The sequence below is a fragment of the Sinocyclocheilus grahami genome, unplaced genomic scaffold (assembly GCF_001515645.1).
Source record: "Sinocyclocheilus grahami isolate Dianchi unplaced genomic scaffold, SAMN03320097.WGS_v1.1 scaffold1163.1, whole genome shotgun sequence".
Lineage (NCBI taxonomy): Eukaryota > Metazoa > Chordata > Actinopteri > Cypriniformes > Cyprinidae > Sinocyclocheilus > Sinocyclocheilus grahami.
Window position 1 is genome coordinate 524,592 of NW_015506342.1, and position 20,000 is coordinate 544,591.

Below are 20,000 nucleotides of genomic sequence, written 5' to 3' on the forward strand. Positions count from 1 at the left end.
TGTGAGGACAAGGTCCTAGCTCCCTTTTAGCAGTGTGGTGAGTCTCGTTCTCAAAACATGTACCTGATATCCTTCAGATTTGATGACAGTGAACATCTCAAAAGGTTGTCCCTTTTTAAAGGGGTTGTCAGAGACACTTTCCTCAGCCTCCCATCCTCCGTTCCTGAAGCTGTTCATGACCACCTTCTGGTCCATTCGAGGGTTGAAGTCGAAAGCAATGTCATCATTGTCAGATGGCCCAGTCTTGAAATTTAGTTCAAACCTGCATGGAAGATGAAACATTTTAAATCAACCAAATCCAAACAACAATTGTTAAATAAAATTAACAATTTGTTTTGACCAAATTGCCCAACAAAACAATTCCTTACCGGTCAGCATTAGCAGGAACAACTCCCTGTAAGTACAAGGCCATGCCTTCTCTCAGTCTTCCTGAAATTGGGGCCACATAAGGCAGGTTCTGCAGTAAACACAAGAACATAAGCATCAGCATATATTAACCAGGTTCTTATGGCAAGCTTTGAACTTCTGATTTTTACATTTTAACCCTCTGGTTTTGTTCGGTCATTTTAGACCAGAAAAAAAACATGTTTCGAATTTTTTAAAATAGCTACTTCATTGGAATGGTATGAAACTTGGTGAGTTTTATGTCAGTCACTATGTGACCACAAATTATTTTTTTGTGTGTGTGTGTGTCACACACACATATATGAACTAGTGTGACTGTAACACAAAGCATGTTTCTGCAAATGCATTAAATAAAATCAATAATTCGGCCAAAAATGCAGTCAAAACACAGACACCAAGGAAGGGGCTACACACTAAAATATTAAGAGTACAAAACAGACACACACACTCACTTACACACACTCACAGACACACACACACAACACCGACCAGATGGCACTAATCTGACTTCAAAAATCGGATTTTAAAGGCATTGTCTCTATTTTAACATGAAATACTGTCATAATTAAAAAGTAATATTCCAATCTTAATTTCATAATTATTACATAAATTTAAATAATAAATTCTCTCAAAATACAAAAGAAAAAAGAAATAACAATATGGAAAAAAATATATTACTTTTTTTTTTTACTGAAAAAAAAAAAATAATAATTAAATTTCGGGTGTTCGGTCAGTTTTGACTGTGAACAACACAAGTGTGACCCCCAAATAAACAATACCAAAGGGTTAAAAGGGGCATCATAAATGATGAAAAAAGTTTCATACACTGCAGTTTCTTTTAGTGCTTGCACTTTGTTGTGTTCTGAATCCCTGGAAAGTGTCTGTTACTCACAGGATTTTGAACCGGGTTGCTCAATGAAAGTCCCATCTGTGTTTGAATAGCTGAGCTTCCATGTAGCACAGATGAATGTCCTCCAAAAGTGATCGACCCATTCTGCGAGTGGATCATACTTGCGCTCTGCCCAAAGACAGAAGATCCAGCCCAGCTCTGTAAAAGCAAGATGGTAGGAGTTAAATAACACAATTATTTATATGACGTCTCCCAGACATTCATTTATTAACCTTTTGCTTTTACTCAGTTAAGCGTTACATTTTTAAAAGAATCCAGTTGCTTTTCCATTTGCGTAGTATAGTCTCGTAAGTTAGACTTCAGAGAATTAGCTATGCGTTTATTATAGATTGTGATGATGTCTTATCGCAGGACTGCTGTGACAGAATACTGAAACATTTATCTGTGTGATATCATAGCCTAATGCCAAAATAACAGGAATGCCTGTGCTTGAGTAATACAACTCAACAAAATATATTTTCTTCCTTAGTATTTTTCTTGTTTTCTAGTATAAATAACTAAGAATTCTTGAATCGGGATGCATTTACTTGACAAGTAAAATGACTTGTCTTGTTTTCTGAAAACATTATTCAAATTTTGTTAGTTTTTGCTTAAAACAAGTAAACATATCTGCCAATGGGGTAAGAAAAATAATCTTGTTTAGCCTTTGAATTAAGATTATTTAAGGTATCATGTCTTGTTTTCTGAAAAAGTTTTTCAGAAAACAAGACATGATACCTTAAATCATTTTACTTGTCAAGTAAATGCATCCTAATTCAAGAATTTGTTGATATGTATACTAGAAAACAAGACAAAAAATACTAAGGAAGAATATCATTTTTTGCAGAGTTTATGCAGTCTGAAAATATATGCAAGAGGTTTATCGCTCACCTCGGTGAAAGCCACGTTTGTCACAGAAACCTGTCCTCCAACACTCAGAGCGATGACTCGATCCAGAGATATACGATGCTGGAATCGACCAACTTCCTTTCCATTCAAATACACCTTCAGATTGAAAATGACTATAGTTAGATATCTCTTCTAATGCTTTTGCCTTCGCACGATGCACCCAATGAATAGGACCAAGCATCAAAACACACCTGATAATTTTCAGAATTCACGGCAATGATCAGATCAAAGCCGCTGGCCTGCTTTAAAGGTAATTCCAGTTTCTCCTCTTTTCCCCATGACCCATGTTGGCGGCTGTTCAGGACCATGCGGTTGCTGCTGAACTGGGGCTTGATTTGAAAGGCGATGTCGTCTCCTTCAGACTCTCCACACTTCAGATTCACCACAAAGCTGCAATGATCAAAGACAACGTGAAGGAGTGAACTAGTTACTCGAACACACTCAGTCATGAACAGAGAGAGTCACCTCTCACATCCAGACGGAACGGATCCCTGAATGAAGATGGCTTTCCCAGCTTTCAGTCCTCCAGAGATACGGCTCACATAAGGGATGCTCTGCATAGTAAATAAAGCATTCTGTATTCCTGTGTTATGGTAAGGTTTACAGCTGACTTGAATACTACTATCTCGAAAATGCACAAGTTAATTTAGAAAGGCTAATATGAAAGATTAGAGGACTGAAAGATCACTCACGAAGCTGGAGATGGTCTGGAACGCTGACTTGAACGTGAAGCTCATGTTGTCGGTCTAAAAGGCTGATGCACAGGTGGATTATAGGTTGCAGGTGGTGGTCTTGGTTTTATACTTTCGGTGGGTAGGAGTGGTCTAGCCTTCAGGGGGTTTTAGAGTGTAGAGTTCATGGCTAGGCAACCCAGCAACCCAAAGGCGATGCTTCAAGCGATCATGGACTGGATCATTTGCGTTATCACAACAGTTTTGCCCAAAGCCACATTGTGCATCAGTGCTCGAAGCTTAGAAACATTTTGCAGTTCATCTGAGTTGACATTTCTGCATGATTATTGCACTTCATAACAATTACCCTCATAGTCACCTGCTGTCAGAGTTTTACGTACAAGCATGCCTGCAATCACAGTTAGCTGTAGTTACTTTATTATTATTTCTTTTGGTGTAATGTTTTTGTTAAATTGGAAAATAGCTAAAAGCAGTCAAAATATAAAAAGCATTTTCCACATTTCCTCATCTTGGTCTTCATATTCCACATCAACCTAGAATTATGCATAAACTATTCAATGTTTCAAAATGTCTATTATGCATTTCCTACTTTTTTTTTCTCCTACAGTTGTATTGTATTGATTCATTAATGTTGTAACACGATCGTGTGACAGTAGTAGCAGTGTGGCAGTCATGTAATTTATAATGTGTTGTGAAATGTTAACTAAATCTGTTCCAGCCAGAGGGCAGACCTGTGACTTTGATTATCAAATGCCTTGCTCAGTTAGCAGAATTCACAAGCATAATGTATAATCTGATCACCCGATGATGAAAATAAAATGAGACCCACTTACCGAAGGGAAAAAGCAGTTGGGTCTGGTGTGAAAAGGTTCACAGGCATTAATTGGTTTATTTAAACTGAGCATTTGCATTTAGTGTGAAAATGCCTTAAGGAAGAATCTAACCCTTTTCTGACTTAGACACACGTGGATTAATAGCTTTCTTGTGTACTGTACAAATGAAGATGCAACTGAATACAGCAGTGTTGCTATTATCAATAGGTTGCTATTAAGTTGTGAATATGATAAATTCGGAGTGCATTTTTGGCTATCAGTTTTCTTTAAATGTCAGAAATCAAATTATTTGGTTTTAACGCTTTATGTAAGTTGCATTAACTCTCTGTGACGTCGATACAGGTGCATGACAGTAATTTACAGTGTGCTATAAAAACGTTACAGCCTTTGATAGATGTCAGTGCAGCCCGGGGCAGATGCTGAAATTCTCACAAAACTGAAGATAAATCATTTTCAGCCAGCCAACAGTAGAAGAGAAGATCTTCATAGAACTTTCTTTATTTGTAGGATTCCTTGAAAGGTTAAAAATGTGCATCAGGATACATTAAGAATATATGAACATGTACAGTGAACAGACACCCATTGCATGTTCAAAAAAACATTTTTACTGTTTTGGAGACCCGTGTCTTATATTACACAGAAAGGTCTCGTCTTTTTTTTTTTTTTTACCAGGGACCTGCTCAAAGGATCCACTAGGTGGCGCTTTGTACCTGAAAGTAAGCTGTTACAACACTCACACAAGGAGATGGTGACTTTGCCCAAGTCTGTGTTTTTAAAAACGTGTCTCACAAGAAGTTTAAAATATTTTAATGTAACAAAATGACCATACGTGCCAAACAGCAGTCGTATCTCATGAAGGGATGTGTGAGTTTACAGACAGATTCGGAAATAAAGACCCCGTTATTATTTTCAGTCCAAACCTGCATGCTGATATATTCATTATTATATATTATATTATAGAATCGTCACACATTACAAGGACTCAAATTGACGGAATAAGTCTTATTATTATGAACTGAACCCATTCATTCATACACAGATTATCAGCGAGCAGCTGTGATTTCACTCTGTTGATTATGACTTCAAAAACTACAGCACACATGTTTGTACAGACTACTTTTAAGGTGCTTCTTTCTCATTTTGGAGCTTACTGTGATCTATGAAACATGGAAAAAAAGAAAAAAGAAAGACCACATGGACTTGGAACAACTCAAAAGGCAAATAAATGAGTGGATCCATTTTTTGAGGACTATTAATTTAGGAGTACTCTGCTAGTTGCACAAGCCTCTGATACTCCATCTACAGGCCAAATATTCGGTCCAGTCATCGGCCAAATGTCTTTTAGCCTTATGTAATGTAACCGGGTTGCATGACTTTGATGGAAATAGGAATTGACAAGTGTGTGGGTACTTAGAAATCTTCTTGAAAATGCTGGGATGTGAAGTCGTCACATGTCTTCGCTCATCAGCAGTGGCTGCAGGAAGAGTCCAGCCGTACCCAGAATACACACGAGGACAAACACCCAGAGAAAGATCCGGTCAATCACCATCGCCACATACTTCCAGTCGTCCTGGACCTTTAAACACAAGGGTTGGAAGAGCAAGACATGAACTCTGGATCATATTTGATATGCAGATTTCTAAGCCCTCTAAATGATCAAAGTTTGCTGTTAAACCTGTTTCTACTTCATCTCTTCCGTCGTCTGGTTTTTATCCAGTAAAAGCTCTTTTAGTGTAATTGCACAAACATCCAGTGTCTCTGCTGTCAGATCTTGACTGGTTTTGATCAAGTAAAGGTCAGAATAACGTCAGTAATATCTCCAGATGAACACTTACTGCACTGAAGCAGCTCAGCTTTACTTGATTCTCCATCAATCATGTTTTAGAGTCTCAAATCTGATCCTCAGGATCTTTTGAGGAGCGTTTGTTTCCAGAAGCTTTACTTTCACTGTTCCTCAGCGGAGGAATGATCTTCACAAGCCTCCAGAACATCTCTGTGTCTGCTCTACTGTTATAAAGATCTCATTGATTTACAGTACAGCATCAGAATATCAGCATAGAAATATCAGCATCTGCATCAAATTGCTTTGCTCAGTTTGAGTCTCTGAATAAAACTGAGCTGTTTTTCTCCATATTCTCACTGTATCAGACTACATGAGCCAGAAAAGCCTAATGGAACACAAATTACATTTAACAAAAAAAGCACATACGCAGACTAATTTTTTTTTATTTTGTCTAAAGGTTCAATAAACTCTTCCATTTCATAAAATTTGACTATTGTTTCATAAGTCAGGCTTTACAGACAGTGAAAAGATCTTGTGAAAAGCTTCAGTATGTAGTTGGTAAAAACATGCTTTATTTCTCTCCCTTACAGGATCCCCTGCTTGTTTAACACTAAATACTAAAGTCCTAGAAATAAAAAGTGTCAATAATAATAATACAGTCAATCCCAAATAGACACCAAATATAATTTTTACTAGTGGGTGCAGGACACTATAGTTCATTTATGTAAGTGAGGATAGCAATGAAGATGATAGAAAATATAGAAATGTCGAAGGTGTCTGAATAAATTTTGGTTTGACTGTATCAGACCAATGCATTATGGACTGATTTGATGTCAGATCTCTCACCTCCTTGGCCTCGTTCGTCGGAAACAGAAACGGATCGTGAAGGATTGACCTTTTTTACGTTTCCGTGTTTCTCAGCAGCGGAAGCCGTCGTAGTTGGGTTGACTTCGAGAGCAGTGAATGGGAGAGTAGTGCTTATTAGTGCTCGCGATTAATCGCACCCAAAATAAAAGTTTTTGTTTACATAATAAAGCAATAAGTCCCAAGAAGCCGTGGTTTACAGTGGTTTTATAACAGCTAAGGGGGGTTTTAGGCACTCCGCTTCGCACTAACAACGCCCCTTAGCTGTTATAAATCCACTGTAAACCACGGCTTCACAGGGCTTATTGCTTTTATAAAACTTTTATTATTCCATATCCGTAGTAAGGTTTCACAAAATAAAACAGAGCAAATAAAGTGTAATGATATTAATAAACACAGTGTTCTTCCACCAAACAATGTAGCTCCTCAGAAACAGAAACACAAAGTGGTTGCCGAGCAACACACAAACGTAAACAAAGGTGTGTGTTACTTTGTAGCGTCATTTACAACAGCTTCGAACGCGGCTCAGCCAATCAGAGTCAAGCACCGGAACTCTCCGCTTTATAATATATGTATGTGTACTGTTTCTTGATGTCGTGCTTGTATCCGGGAGCGTCGATGATCGTCCACTCGCCGCTTTCCCAGAAATCCTTCAGGTTGATGGTGGAGCCGATGAGCACCAGGTCGATCTTGGCTTTGTCGTAGGTCCACGAGCCGAACTTCATGGTGCAGTTCTGGTAGTCGAACGGGAAGAAGGTGACGTCGATCTTGCAGGAGCTCTTGAAGATGGCCGGTGGGATCCAGGTGACGTCTCCGTTGTAGCGCAGAAGAGCTTTCGTTTTGTCGTCCACCTGGAAATCACCGACTGCGCTGCGGGTCGGAAACAGAAACGGATCGTGAAGGATTGACCTTTTTTACGTTTCCGTGTTTCTCAGCAGCGGAAGCCGTCGTAGTTGGGTTGACTTCGAGAGCAGTGAATGGGAGAGTAGTGCTTATTAGTGCTCGCGATTAATCGCACCCAAAATAAAAGTTTTTGTTTACATAATAAAGCAATAAGTCCCAAGAAGCCGTGGGTTACAGTGGTTTTATAACAGCTAAGGGGGGTTTTAGGCACTCCGCTTCGCACTAACAACGCCCCTTAGCTGTTATAAATTCACTGTAAACCACGGCTTCACAGGGCTTATTGCTTTTATAAAACTTTTATTATTCCATATCCGTAGTAAGGTTTCACAAAATAAAACAGAGCAAATAAAGTGTAATGATATTAATAAACACAGTGTTCTTCCACCAAACAATGTAGCTCCTCAGAAACAGAAACACAAAGTGGTTGCCGAGCAACACACAAACGTAAACAAAGGTGTGTGTTACTTTGTAGCGTCATTTACAACAGCTTCGAACGCGGCTCAGCCAATCAGAGTCAAGCACCGGAACTCTCCGCTTTATAATATATGTATGTGTACTGTTTATATTTATTATGTGTATATAAACACACACACAAACAGTATATATTTTGAAAATGATATTAAATGATATAAAAATATATGTAATATATAAACATAACATATTGTTTTTGTATTTATATATACATAATATATATACACCACACACACACACACATACATATCATGTAAACAAAAACTTTTATGTTGGATCGCGATTAATCGTTTGACAGCACTATGGGAGAGTACCACAAATATATTTTTTGCATTCCCACTTACTCAAATAGCAAAAGAAAATGTTTTCATGATTTTCAATAAAAGGTGATATAATACAAAGAATAGTGTTATAAATGTACTCACATTAAAAAAAAAAAAAAAAAACAAATATGAAAAAATTTCATGGATTAATCGTTTGACAGCACTATGGGAGAGTACCACAAATATATTTTTTGCATTCCCACTTACTCAAATAGCAAAAGAAAATGTTTTCATGATTTTCAATAAAAGGTGATATAATACAAAGAATAGTGTTATAAATGTACTCACATTTAAAAAAAAAAAAAATTTCAAGGATTAACGATGCTGATAACGAATGGTCCGTAACGAAACGAGGATCAGAACGGAGAACTTACTTGTTGTACAGCACGATGTCTGGCTTCCAAATCTTGTTGGACGGCACACGGATGAACTCAACGCCTCCGAAATCCTTGGGATTCCACCGGAGCTTGTAATCGTTCCAAATCTACGAAAAGTAGAAACACGCAGAAAAAAAAGAGTTTCTGCCACTGAATAAAAAAGGCAATTGCAACTTTTTATCTAACAATTCGGACTTTTCAATTCGGAGACTTGAGTTAATATCTCGCAATTCTGACTTTATAACAAGCAATTGTAAGTTTATATCACGCAGTTCTGAGAACAAAAGTCAGAATTGAGAGATGTAAACTTGCAATTGTGAGAAAAAAAGGAGTGTGCCATTAATAGAAAATAGTCTTTTTTCCTCTTAACTGCACTTTGTAACTCACAATTGCAAGATATTGTCAGAATTGCGATATATAAACTTACAACTGCGAGAAAAAAAGTCTCGCAAATCTAACTTTATAACATGCATTTACAAGTTTTACATCTCGCAATTTCAAGAAAAAGTCAGAAACGGGCTTCCATAGTTTCCAAAGTTGCAAAAAAAGTACTGGAGTACGACTTGCAAGAAAAATATGGTTTCAGATTTTCTACTTCAAAATTCACTGCAAATTACTAAGTCAAAACTGGGTACTAATTTACTTAAAGCCTTTATGTGTGATGCATTATAAAGATATACAGAAAGTGCTGTAATATTGCCTGTAATGCATTGTTTTCTACAGTACATTACTGTTATAATGGAAGACAGTATGTTACGGTTTTACAGCATTTGTTTTACAGTGCATTACATCCTTTCACAAAAGAATTAAAGTTCAAGATAAAATGCATTTTAATATTTGCAGATTTCTTGCTGAAACTGGTTGTTTGTCATGTGTTTTAATGCAACAATGAAGTATTATAAATGGGGTTACAATAATTACTGCATTACAAGGAATTATTAATGCATTAAAATACTTGCAAAATGCATTATATATAAAGGCTTCACACTCACTCTTTCAACACCAATTTTTTTTCCCAGTGTAGTTTTATGCACACAATAAGAAGCCCATATTTGCAGGATGCTTGTGTGTTATGCTTAATTAGATTCAGTATTCCAGGATACAGCAAACCCAGTCAGCTGCTTAAATAGTTGGTATATGACTTACCACCCATGTGAATTAATTATGTATTGAATTCGATTCGCTTGATTAAATGTGATTATTGATTAGCCATTTAAATGTTAATGAACTGCATGATTAATTCAGGAGGAGGGCACAATGCTTTGGTTAGGCCCTCTTTGCTGCATGAGATTTTTTCTCGTACAGTAAGATCTAAAGCCGTCTGGTTTAAGAAGACCATTTCCAATCAAGACAATTAGCCATTTGGAAGCCAATATTACTGAGATCACAGTCCCATAAGATATTGTCAGAATTGCGATATATAAACTTACAACTGCGAGAAAAAAAGTCTCGCAAATCTAACTTTATAACATGCATTTACAAGTTTTACATCTCGCAATTTCGAGAAAAAGTCAGAAACGGGCTTCCATAGTTTCCAAAGTTGCAAAAAAAGTACTGGAGTACGATTTGCAAGAAAAATATGGTTTCAGATTTTCTACTTCAAAATTCACTGCAAATTACTAAGTCAAAACTGGGTACTAATTTACTTAAAGCCTTTATGTGTGATGCATTATAAAGATATACAGAAAGTGCTGTAATATTGCCTGTAATGCATTGTTTTCTACAGTACATTACTGTTATAATGGAAGACAGTATGTTACGGTTTTACAGCATTTGTTTTACAGTGCATTACATCCTTTCACAAAAGAATTAAAGTTCAAGATAAAATGCATTTTAATATTTGCAGATTTCTTGCTGAAACTGGTTGTTTGTCATGTGTTTTAATGCAACAATGAAGTATTATAAATGGGGTTACAATAATTACTGCATTACAAGGAATTATTAATGCATTAAAATACTTGCAAAATGCATTATATATAAAGGCTTCACACTCACTCTTTCAACACCAATTTTTTTTCCCAGTGTAGTTTTATGCACACAATAAGAAGCCCATATTTGCAGGATGCTTGTGTGTTATGCTTAATTAGATTCAGTATTCCAGGATACAGCAAACCCAGTCAGCTGCTTAAATAGTTGGTATATGACTTACCACCCATGTGAATTAATTATGTATTGAATTCGATTCGCTTGATTAAATGTGATTATTGATTAGCCATTTAAATGTTAATGAACTGCATGATTAATTCAGGAGGAGGGCACAATGCTTTGGTTAGGCCCTCTTTGCTGCATGAGATTTTTTCTCGTACAGTAAGATCTAAAGCCGTCTGGTTTAAGAAGACCATTTCCAATCAAGACAATTAGCCATTTGGAAGCCAATATTACTGAGATCACAGTCCCATTTATTTTATTCACCAAATGCCTAAATGAATAAAATAATATCATCTACAACTCCTTACCGTGAGTCTATTAGGATTTGTTTTTAACATCCACAACATCACACCAGCAGCAAGCATCTCACATCTGTATTCCACTGGGAATCAAATCCACCTGCTGCACCAATCATGGCAAAGAGTGACCGCAAAGATGGTGAATACGATTGTGTCCAATTATCTAAATGACTCAATGACCTTTGGATGTGTGTGAATAATGCATGAGCTTACGTGTCGCAGCCAGAGATTGGTCTCCATAATCTGGTTCACCTCATCCTACGGATAAAGGCAAAAAAAGTATATTTTGAAATATAAATATATATTTTTATAAGCATTCAAAAATATTTTGCCCTCCATATATTTCAATACAAGAAACCACAATAACATGAGGGTTATCATAGTTGACTAAAATTAAACCATAAATAAACCACACTTTGATTACTTGAAATACATAAATATAAAATAAAAGTTAACTGACATAAAATAAAATATAAAAACTATTTTATGTCAGTTAGTTTCCAAGGCAACATTTCTCATTTTCATTTAGTTTAATGTACTACAATATATAGGCATATTTAAAAACAAACAACAAACAACAAACGCACAACAAAATTAATCCCACTTTAACCAAATTGAAAATGAAACCAGAAAATCTAAAAATAATATCAAAAACTCTGAATGATACTAAAATAACACTGAATATGTCACATTTGAAGACAAACTTAAACATATATCATAAATGTAGGCTGCTGTAAGACTGTATTTTGAAATATATTTTGGTATATGAAGGTTGAAACTAAATACATATTCAATTTCAAAAATATATTTAATTGAGCTTTACTGTTTACAGCATATATTTAAAATATATGTTGGTCAGAAAAAAGTAAATTTTTGATCTCAACTTACACATTACATTTTCTTATATGCCTTTATATTTTAGCCTTAAAAAAAAATCCAATAGTCTGTCAAAATTTCAAATCAGGCCACTAAAGGTACTGGCAGAGAAATGAGAACATTTCAGAAGACTATATATTTAGATTTCCTCTGCAATATAATACTGAAATCATTCTTTGTTATGGTGTTTTTCTTGTTGTTTGTGCTTCCATCCCTCCAAAAAGCATGAAATGACCTCTCTAAACTTTAAAGCATAACATGGGATGTGACTGAATGCACAGAAACTGCATTTTTTGCATCAGACTTTATCATTGTCAAGCTGAATTGAACAATCTAGAGAAAAGAAATGAGAAAGAATGACATAAGGAAGGAAATACAGCTCGATAGACACTGTGTTTAATAGAAGTGAGACGTTCTCCGTGACTGATGCGGGGAAGAAAGAGGAGAGATGAGAGGAAAACTGATAATTCAGCAGATCATGGATCCGACGGATCATTGCGTGTCTGAGGTCAGAGCTCAAGAGCAGAGACTTTGAAGCTCCAGCCGATGAGTAAATCATGAAGAGACCCAGACTCATCATGAGCCCAGCAGACGACTGATGCAAATCATGGAGAACAGAGACCGAATCCCTCTGAAACCCTCTGGATCCCTCTGAAACCCTCTGGATCCCTCTGAAACCCTCTGGATCCCTCTGAAACCCTCTGGATCCCTCTGAAACCCTCTGGATCCCTCTGAAACCCTCTGGATCCCTCTGAAACCCTCTGGATCCCTCTGAAACCCTCTGGGTCAGAGCTCAAGAGCAGAGACTTTGAAGCTCCAGCCGATGAGTAAATCATGAAGAGACCCAGACTCATGATGAGCCCAGCAGACGACTGATGCAAATCATGGAGAACAGAGACCGAATCCCTCTGAAACCCTCTGGATCCCTCTGAATTCCTCTGAAACCCTCTGGATCCCTCTGAAACCCTCTGGATCCCTCTGAAACCCTCTGAAACCCTCTGAATTCCTCTGAAACCCTCTGAAACCCTCTGGATCCCTCTGAAACCCTCTGGATCCCTCTGAAACCCTCTGGATCCCTCTGAAACCCTCTGGATCCCTCTGAATCCCTCCGAATCCCTCCGAATCCCTCCGAAACCCTCTGAATCCCTCTGAAACCCTCTGGATCCCTCTGAAACCCTCTGAATCCCTCTGAAACCCTCTGTATCCCTCTGGATCCCTCTGAAACCCTCTGAAACCCTCTGAAACCCTCCGAATCCCTCCGAATCCCTCTGAATCCCTCTGAAACCCTCTGGATCCCTCTGAATCCCTCCGAAACCATCTGAATCCCTCTGAATCCCTCTGGATCCCTCTGAAACCCTCTGAATCCTTCTGAAACCCTCTGAATCCTTCTGAATCCCTCTGAATCCCTCTGAAACCCTCTGAATCCTTCTGAAACCCTCTGAATCCTTCTGAAACCCTCTGAATCCTTCTGAAACCCTCTGAAACCAGGGTAAAACAAGCAAATGAACCTGTGTTTGCTCACAGCACTTACCACTTTGACCAGCTGTGACATGGACACCTCAAACTGGACGATGACGGGCTCGGACACGTTCTCCACCGGTCTGATGTACTGGTTATAACTGGAGAAGATGACTGAGAAGAGCCTGTGCTCGGCCTCAGAGCCACCTCTGAATCCCTCTGGATCCCTCTGAATCCCTCTGAAACCCTCTGGATCCCTCTGAATCCCTCTGAAACCCTCTGAAACCCTCCGAATCCCTCTGAATCCCTCCGAAACCATCTGAATCCCTCCGAAACCCTCTGAATCCCTCTGAAACCCTCTGAAACCATCTGAATCCCTCTGGATCCCTCTGAAACCCTCTGAAACCCTCTGAATCCTTCTGAAACCCTCTGAAACCCTCTGAATCCTTCTGAAACCCTCTGAATCCTTCTGAAACCCTCTGAAACCAGGGTAAAACAAGCAAATGAACCTGTGTTTGCTCACAGCACTTACCACTTTGACCAGCTGTGACATGGACACCTCAAACTGGACGATGACGGGCTCGGACACGTTCTCCACCGGTCTGATGTACTGGTTATAACTGGAGAAGATGACTGAGAAGAGCCTGTGCTCGGCCTCAGAGCCACAAACCCCTGAATCTGGACCAGAGACGTTCATTACTGCAGAATCTCATGCTTCAGAAGCTGCTAAAACATGCATTTCTCATTATGAATGCTCACACTTTATACTACGTGATACTACGTTAATAATTTAATACAATGCACTTATTGGGTACATACAAGTTTTTACATTGTAATTATATTTTTAAAAATACCTGCATGTAATTACATCTGTAATTAACTTCTGTAATTACACTGTTGACACTTAAACCTGCCCACACCACCAAACCTGTCCCTAACCTTACCCATATCCCACCTCAATAGCAGCAAAACTGTTTCGCAATATAATCTGAACACAATAAGTATTTTCTGATGTAAGTTCATAGCAGTTAAGGCCACCTAACATATATATATATATATATATAAATTGGGACCTTATGAATTAACATGCATGTATTCATAGCAAATGAGGAATACAACAAAGTGATTCAGCAGGCAATCATTTTCAGACATTGTACAGTTATTGGCATCAATTTTAAACCTCTTTTCCTGACAATATCTTGATTTTGTTTTGATCCGATGCAGATAAATTGGGACACTTTTGCCATCGAGATGACTGGGGAAAAATGTCCCAATTATCCTGAATTAACCTCTAACTATAATCCTGATTACAAGCGAGTAAAACACACGTTAGAATGTCAGATCTGATTTGAGACCTAAATGCACACAAACATTTTATTAGACTGAACCAGGAATGATATATATATAAACTATTTTTATTTGCGAATTTGCCGGTTTAGTATCTTTGATGTGCTGAAAAGATTTATTATACGCGTTATTAGACGTATTTAGAAAGAGCTGTTTAATGTCAAGTTTCTTTGTGACAAGTTACCCCACAAGCTGTGACCGTGTGCGCCGCTACTGGGGCATGTTGTCACAGACGGTCCGGCGGAAATGTTTAATGATCGAAAGCATTTATTTGATGATTTCTGGCATTGACTCTCAGTGCTCGCTTGAAACCAGCGCTCGAGTCGCTCATAGACCGCAAACATAAAGCATCTCAATAAACAGCAACAACTTTACTCACCAGACAGAAGAAAAAACAGACAGTAGCCGGTGTGCAAAAGAGCTCTGGTTTTCATCGTACAATCCGAAGAACTGATAGAAGAGTGACCCACCAGAGTCCAGACGAGGAGAGAGAGAGAGAGAGAGAGAGAGAGAGAGAGAGATGCTCTCCAAATACAGATGAAGTAAGCATGATTTAGAAATAGAGAGAGCACAGTTAACTCTAAACTGACTCACTTTATCTTTTCATTTATTTAGATGGATTTTATTTATTTGTCATCTGTTGCCGTTTTGTTTCTTTTTATTATTTGTACACTGAACAAAATTATAAACGCAACACTTTTGTTTTTGCCCCCATTTTTCATGAGCTGAACTCAAAGATCTAAGACTTTTTCTATGTACACAAAAGGCCTATTTCTCTCAAATATTGTTCACAAATCTGTCTAAATCTGTGTTAGTGAGCACTTCTCCTTTGCCGAGATAATCCATCCACCTCACAGGTGTGGCATATCTAGATGCTGATTGAAAATTGGGGGCAAAAACAAAAGTGTTGCGTTTATAATTCTGTTCAGTATATGTTAATGGTTTGGCAACATTGTTACACAGTCATGCCAAAAAAGCTTAATTGAATTGAATTGAAAAAAAAATAAGTGAGAGATAAGGCGCAAAACAACAAATGCACTCAGAATTCGACCAGCAACAAGTCAAACTGAATTGCTTTTCAAAAGTTAAACTAGGACGAATTCAAGTTAATATTCACCTCTACCTCTAACTCTACATGCATCTGTCATATGATGTGACTATGACTTTGTTACATGATAAAGCACATGAGGATTTTACGGTTTCACCATGAAGTACAAATTTAATACTGGCTGAGAGACTGGAGGGTTTCTATACCTCAGAGAAAGATCCACATAATAGAATAAAAGATCATCCTGCAGTCCATATTTAATGCAAGGTGTAACCTAATAAACACAAAAACATGTCAGAACTTCATTACCTGGGTATTTTTCAAAACACTTTGCTACAACTGCTACATCTGTCTCGGTTTCTATATGAGTAGCTATATGAGAATAATCAGTGTGACCCCAATGTTCGCTTTCCAAGAAATGATGTATGTTTCAAACAGCTGCAGATTCAGACTGAAATCCACAAACTCCATAACTCTCACTCCCAGAGTCCGACACTGTCCCGCATGCATGTTTGGGAACATATAAAACCTCCAACACTTAGGTGCAACCGGTCCTGTTACAGAACACAACTGGACACTGTATAAAGAGACACGGTATCCTGCGCTGTGAATGAAGGTGATGCGCTGTAGTCTGGATTAGGACACAGCCAGCAGGTGTGAATGTGAGTGACAGATACAGACACAGCCAGCAGGTGGCGCTGTACATATAGTGACTCACATCAGGTCAGATCTGAATGTGCTTTCAGGTGAACACAAGGAGAAACACAGAAGATGAGAAAAAAAAAGACAGCTGATAAATGCTTGAGTAGCAAAGAGAAGACTATCTAAGCAAATCAAGCATCCAGACAAGATTTGATTAAGACTTTGCAAAAATGGCCATGAATGGCTGCAAACGTGATAAAATATTACACAGTGAATCAAACCTCCAGTATCTTATCAAGACCACTGAAAAATAAAACAGATTATTGGAGGCCATGTTTTACAAGAAAATACAATTTCAATCTCTCGACTTCATAAATTCTTGTTTAATCAAGTGTTATGCGTAACTACTTGTGAAATTTACTAGCAATTTCTGAGTGAAAATAGCTTTAAAGTACAGATATACCAAAGCTTAATATGTAGAGACCGATAAGCCATTTGTAGCTTTATTTCTGTGAAAAGTGGAAAAAAGTGACTGACAGTGGCTCGAGCAATAATAAGAGTTGGTGGGTGGGGTTAACTGTTGTAAAAAAAAAAATCAAAATATTGAATAAAGTTGTTCAAATTAAGTTCTTAGCAATGCATATTACTAATCAATAATTAAGTTCTGATATATTTACGGTAGGAAATTTACAAAATATATTCATGGAACATGATCTCTAAAGAAAAAAGTATAATTGTGACCCATACAATGTATTGTTGGCTATTGCTACAAATATACCTGTGCTGCTTATGACTGCTTTTGTGCTCCAGAGTCACATATATCAGTGATCAGATCTCTGTGTGCAGCACAAAAATCTCACTGGATTCACAATTGACTGCAAAAGGAATGTTTAGAAATGCAAACTGACACACTACAGCAAAAGATAGAAATAACTGACTTAAACCCATTTTTTAGCTGGTGAAAAAATACTGTTCTAATCATTTTGGCCACCGCTGTATATATATATAAAGCATGAGTTGATTGAGCTCTCCGGCTCACATCCCGTCTCGTCTGGACGGCTCTGCGCTGGGCTGCTGGATGCCTGCGGTGTGGCTCTGCAGGAGCGGCTGGAGGAACAGACCCAGCGTTCCCACCACACACACAATCACAAAGATCCACAGAAACAGGCGGTCCACCACCATGGCCACGTACTTCCAGTCCTCGATGACCTGCAGAGGCACAGAGACCGGCTCGTTAATAACCCTATTGACCCGTTAGGTGCACTAATAAGGGAGGAGGCAGAATAAGCAGCCGCTCCGTCTCTCAGACTGCTGTCCTCGACACTTTCTGATGCTCACTATTATTCTCTCTCTCTCTCTTCCAGAGTGATTTAAGCACACGATCGATGCTCTTACAATGGGCTCTGGCTGCTCTGTTTGCCAACTGTGTGTCTGCTGAATAAATATTCTTTGTTGACATCCAACTTTTACTGTACAATTCGATCCGTTTTAAACCCATAAGGTAATATCTTACTAGATATGCACAGAAAGTGAGATGTTAGACTAGCGTTTCCTGTAAATACACAGAATTACAGCAAATTAAACAAACATATAGTTAAACTAGTATAGATTCCCCAGCAAATGACTCTCGCGAGCAGTTTCTTTTCTTTTTTTTTGAAAGTCAATAAGACTCACAAACCGTCTGACAAACTGAACAGTTCACAAATACTTTATGTTTTAGATCAATAGGAGGGCAATTATGACCCTCAGTTATGATTTACAAGTGAAACCATAAAAGTCATAAAAAGTTCTACAAGCCATCAATCCCACTAACGAGTTCTTAGGATGATATGGAATTACTGATAGTATGAGCTCAATTTATTACTGTTCAAATGTTTGGAGTCAGAAGTGCTTTTACTTTAAATAATACTTTGTTTTTTAATAAATAATAATGCAATTAATACTTTTAATCCACAATGATGCATTAAATTGATCAAAACTGACATCAAATATACAGTACATAGACTAATATTCAAAACAACTGAGGATTTTTAAATGTTTTTGAAACAATTTGAAATTATTTGAGATTCAAATAATAATACTTTTATCCAGCATTAAGGACACATTAAACTGATCAAAAGTGACAGTAAAGACATTTCTAATGTTACAAAAGATTTATATTTCAAATAAATGATGTTCTTTTGAACTTTGTGTTCATCTGTGAATCCTGAAAAATAAAATGTATGACCATTTCCACAAAAATATTGAGCTGCACAACTCTTTTCAACATTGATAATAATCAGAAATGTTTCTTGAGCGGCAAATCAGCATATTAGAATGATTTCTGAAGATCATGTGACACTGACCACGGGAACCAGTTGAGTCCTCTGCACAATCTGACTTTGCTGCAGCATGGAACAACCTGCTGGTTCGTCTGGTCAGAGGAGAACTGGCCCCAGACTGAGCCTGGTTTCTCCCAAGGTTTTTTCTCCATTCTGTCACCGATGGAGTTTTGGTTCCTTGCCGCTGTCGCCTCTGGCTTGCTTAGTTGGGGACACTTAATTTCCAGCGTTATCGTCGACTTGATTGCAAAGATATTATTTAAACTCAACTGAGCTGGATGATGACATCACTGAATTCAATGATGAACTGCCTTTAACTGAAAATTGTGTGTTTACTTTTGTCACTTTGCAGGGGCGTAGTTTGTGGGGGGGGTTAGGGGGAAACTAGCAAGTACAACCCCCCCCCCCAATATTTATACCATGGTTAATGGAAACATAGAATCAGGCTATTAATTAGCGCTAACTTCACGTACAAACTGAACGGAGCAGTTATCAGCCCAATATAACTGAAACGCAGTTCTTTTAATTGTGTGCGAGCATGTACTCTGTACGCTAGGGCTGTCAAAAAAAATTGGAATTTCGAATATTCATCCAATAAAAAAAAAAAACACATTCGAATGCAAAAACGGTGCATTCAAATTTAAGGTCTGCATCAGCCGTCAGGCAGCCTTATCAGTGGCGCACGAGATGCGATGACGATGTGTGTGTCATTGATTGCATTTGAATGCTTTTGTTAGCCTATCCAGTTGAACCCACTGGCACTGCTACGTTGTTCATTCATATATTGCAGAAAACGAGAGCGCCAGTGTGGAGAAGATGTTGTTTACATCAAAACTGAAACCAAGCCGTTCACACAGAATGCATATTTATCACATTTTCTAGAGGGACATCTATCAGCGTTGCACTCGGGTCTTGCACAAGAGAGACGCATGTTTAGAAAGCCATGTAAAATTAATGCTTAATGTTCAACTTTTAAAAAACATGTCTCAAGACGTTATGGCGGTTTTCCCCATCCCACTGTATCTCATGTTTTTAAATGAAGAAAGTAGCCTACTCTTTGTGATTGGTTTTCGGTCCTTTGTATTAAACTATACATACATACATGCATGGTGCTGTTTTTTTCTAATTGTTTAAGCAACTTTATTAATTATATATGGTTTATAAACATTATTTTAAACATTATGCACTTTTTTTCAAAGATAGTCGTGTTATTTTATTACGCTTTGAAGAAATGTGCATAATATTTTGCTTGATGCGCCCTCTTGTGGCCTCAGGAGAGAAGCCAAAAGCTTTTTTCCCCCTAACTGAAATTATGCACTCACGCTTTGATCGTCGTCGTTTCCCATCATGTGATCCGCTACGTAGCGAACGCCGTCCACGGCCTCCTGAATCTCAGATCCCCGGTCTGGAGC

The 20,000-nt window shown here is 37.9% G+C and overlaps 4 protein-coding genes across 11 annotated transcripts in view; all 4 read right to left on the reverse strand.

Annotated features, from left to right (window-relative positions):
- Positions 1-2,479, reverse strand: part of lgals4 (galectin 4) — a 16,107-nt gene extending 13,628 nt beyond the window's left edge. For all 8 annotated transcript variants that reach the window (XM_016253197.1, XM_016253202.1, XM_016253199.1 and 5 more), the window contains exons 1-5: positions 2,395-2,479; positions 2,186-2,299; positions 1,298-1,453; positions 369-457; positions 64-262 (exon numbers count right to left, since the gene is read on the reverse strand). In XM_016253197.1, coding sequence (XP_016108683.1) covers positions 64-262; positions 369-457; positions 1,298-1,414 — 405 coding nt within the window. In that variant the 5' untranslated portion in view covers positions 1,415-1,453; positions 2,186-2,299; positions 2,395-2,479. The remainder of the gene's footprint in view (positions 1-63; positions 263-368; positions 458-1,297; positions 1,454-2,185; positions 2,300-2,394) is intronic.
- Positions 2,145-2,940, reverse strand: LOC107567489 (galectin-4-like). The gene is made up of 5 exons (XM_016253183.1): positions 2,896-2,940; positions 2,669-2,757; positions 2,395-2,593; positions 2,186-2,299; positions 2,145-2,153 (listed from the first exon to the last, which is right to left on the reverse strand). Exons 1-5 carry the CDS (start codon positions 2,938-2,940, stop codon positions 2,145-2,147), a joined length of 456 nt encoding a protein of 151 aa, XP_016108669.1.
- Positions 2,941-4,237: 1,297 nt separating this feature from the next.
- LOC107567490 (neuronal acetylcholine receptor subunit alpha-3-like) lies at positions 4,238-15,065 on the reverse strand. Its single transcript, XM_016253185.1, has 7 exons — positions 14,957-15,065; positions 13,763-13,908; positions 11,110-11,154; positions 8,447-8,556; positions 6,958-7,245; positions 6,358-6,406; positions 4,238-5,304 (listed from the first exon to the last, which is right to left on the reverse strand). Exons 1-7 carry the CDS (start codon positions 15,009-15,011, stop codon positions 5,176-5,178), a joined length of 822 nt encoding a protein of 273 aa, XP_016108671.1. The 5' UTR covers positions 15,012-15,065; the 3' UTR covers positions 4,238-5,175.
- A 2,196-nt stretch (positions 15,066-17,261) lies between these two features.
- Positions 17,262-20,000, reverse strand: part of chrnb4 (cholinergic receptor, nicotinic, beta 4 (neuronal)) — a 12,643-nt gene continuing 9,904 nt past the window's right edge. Inside the window, 2 exon segments of the mRNA XM_016253187.1 lie at positions 17,262-17,476; positions 19,911-20,000. The exon segment at positions 19,911-20,000 is cut by the window's right edge and continues 931 nt beyond it. Coding sequence (XP_016108673.1) covers positions 17,303-17,476; positions 19,911-20,000 — 264 coding nt within the window. The 3' untranslated portion in view covers positions 17,262-17,302.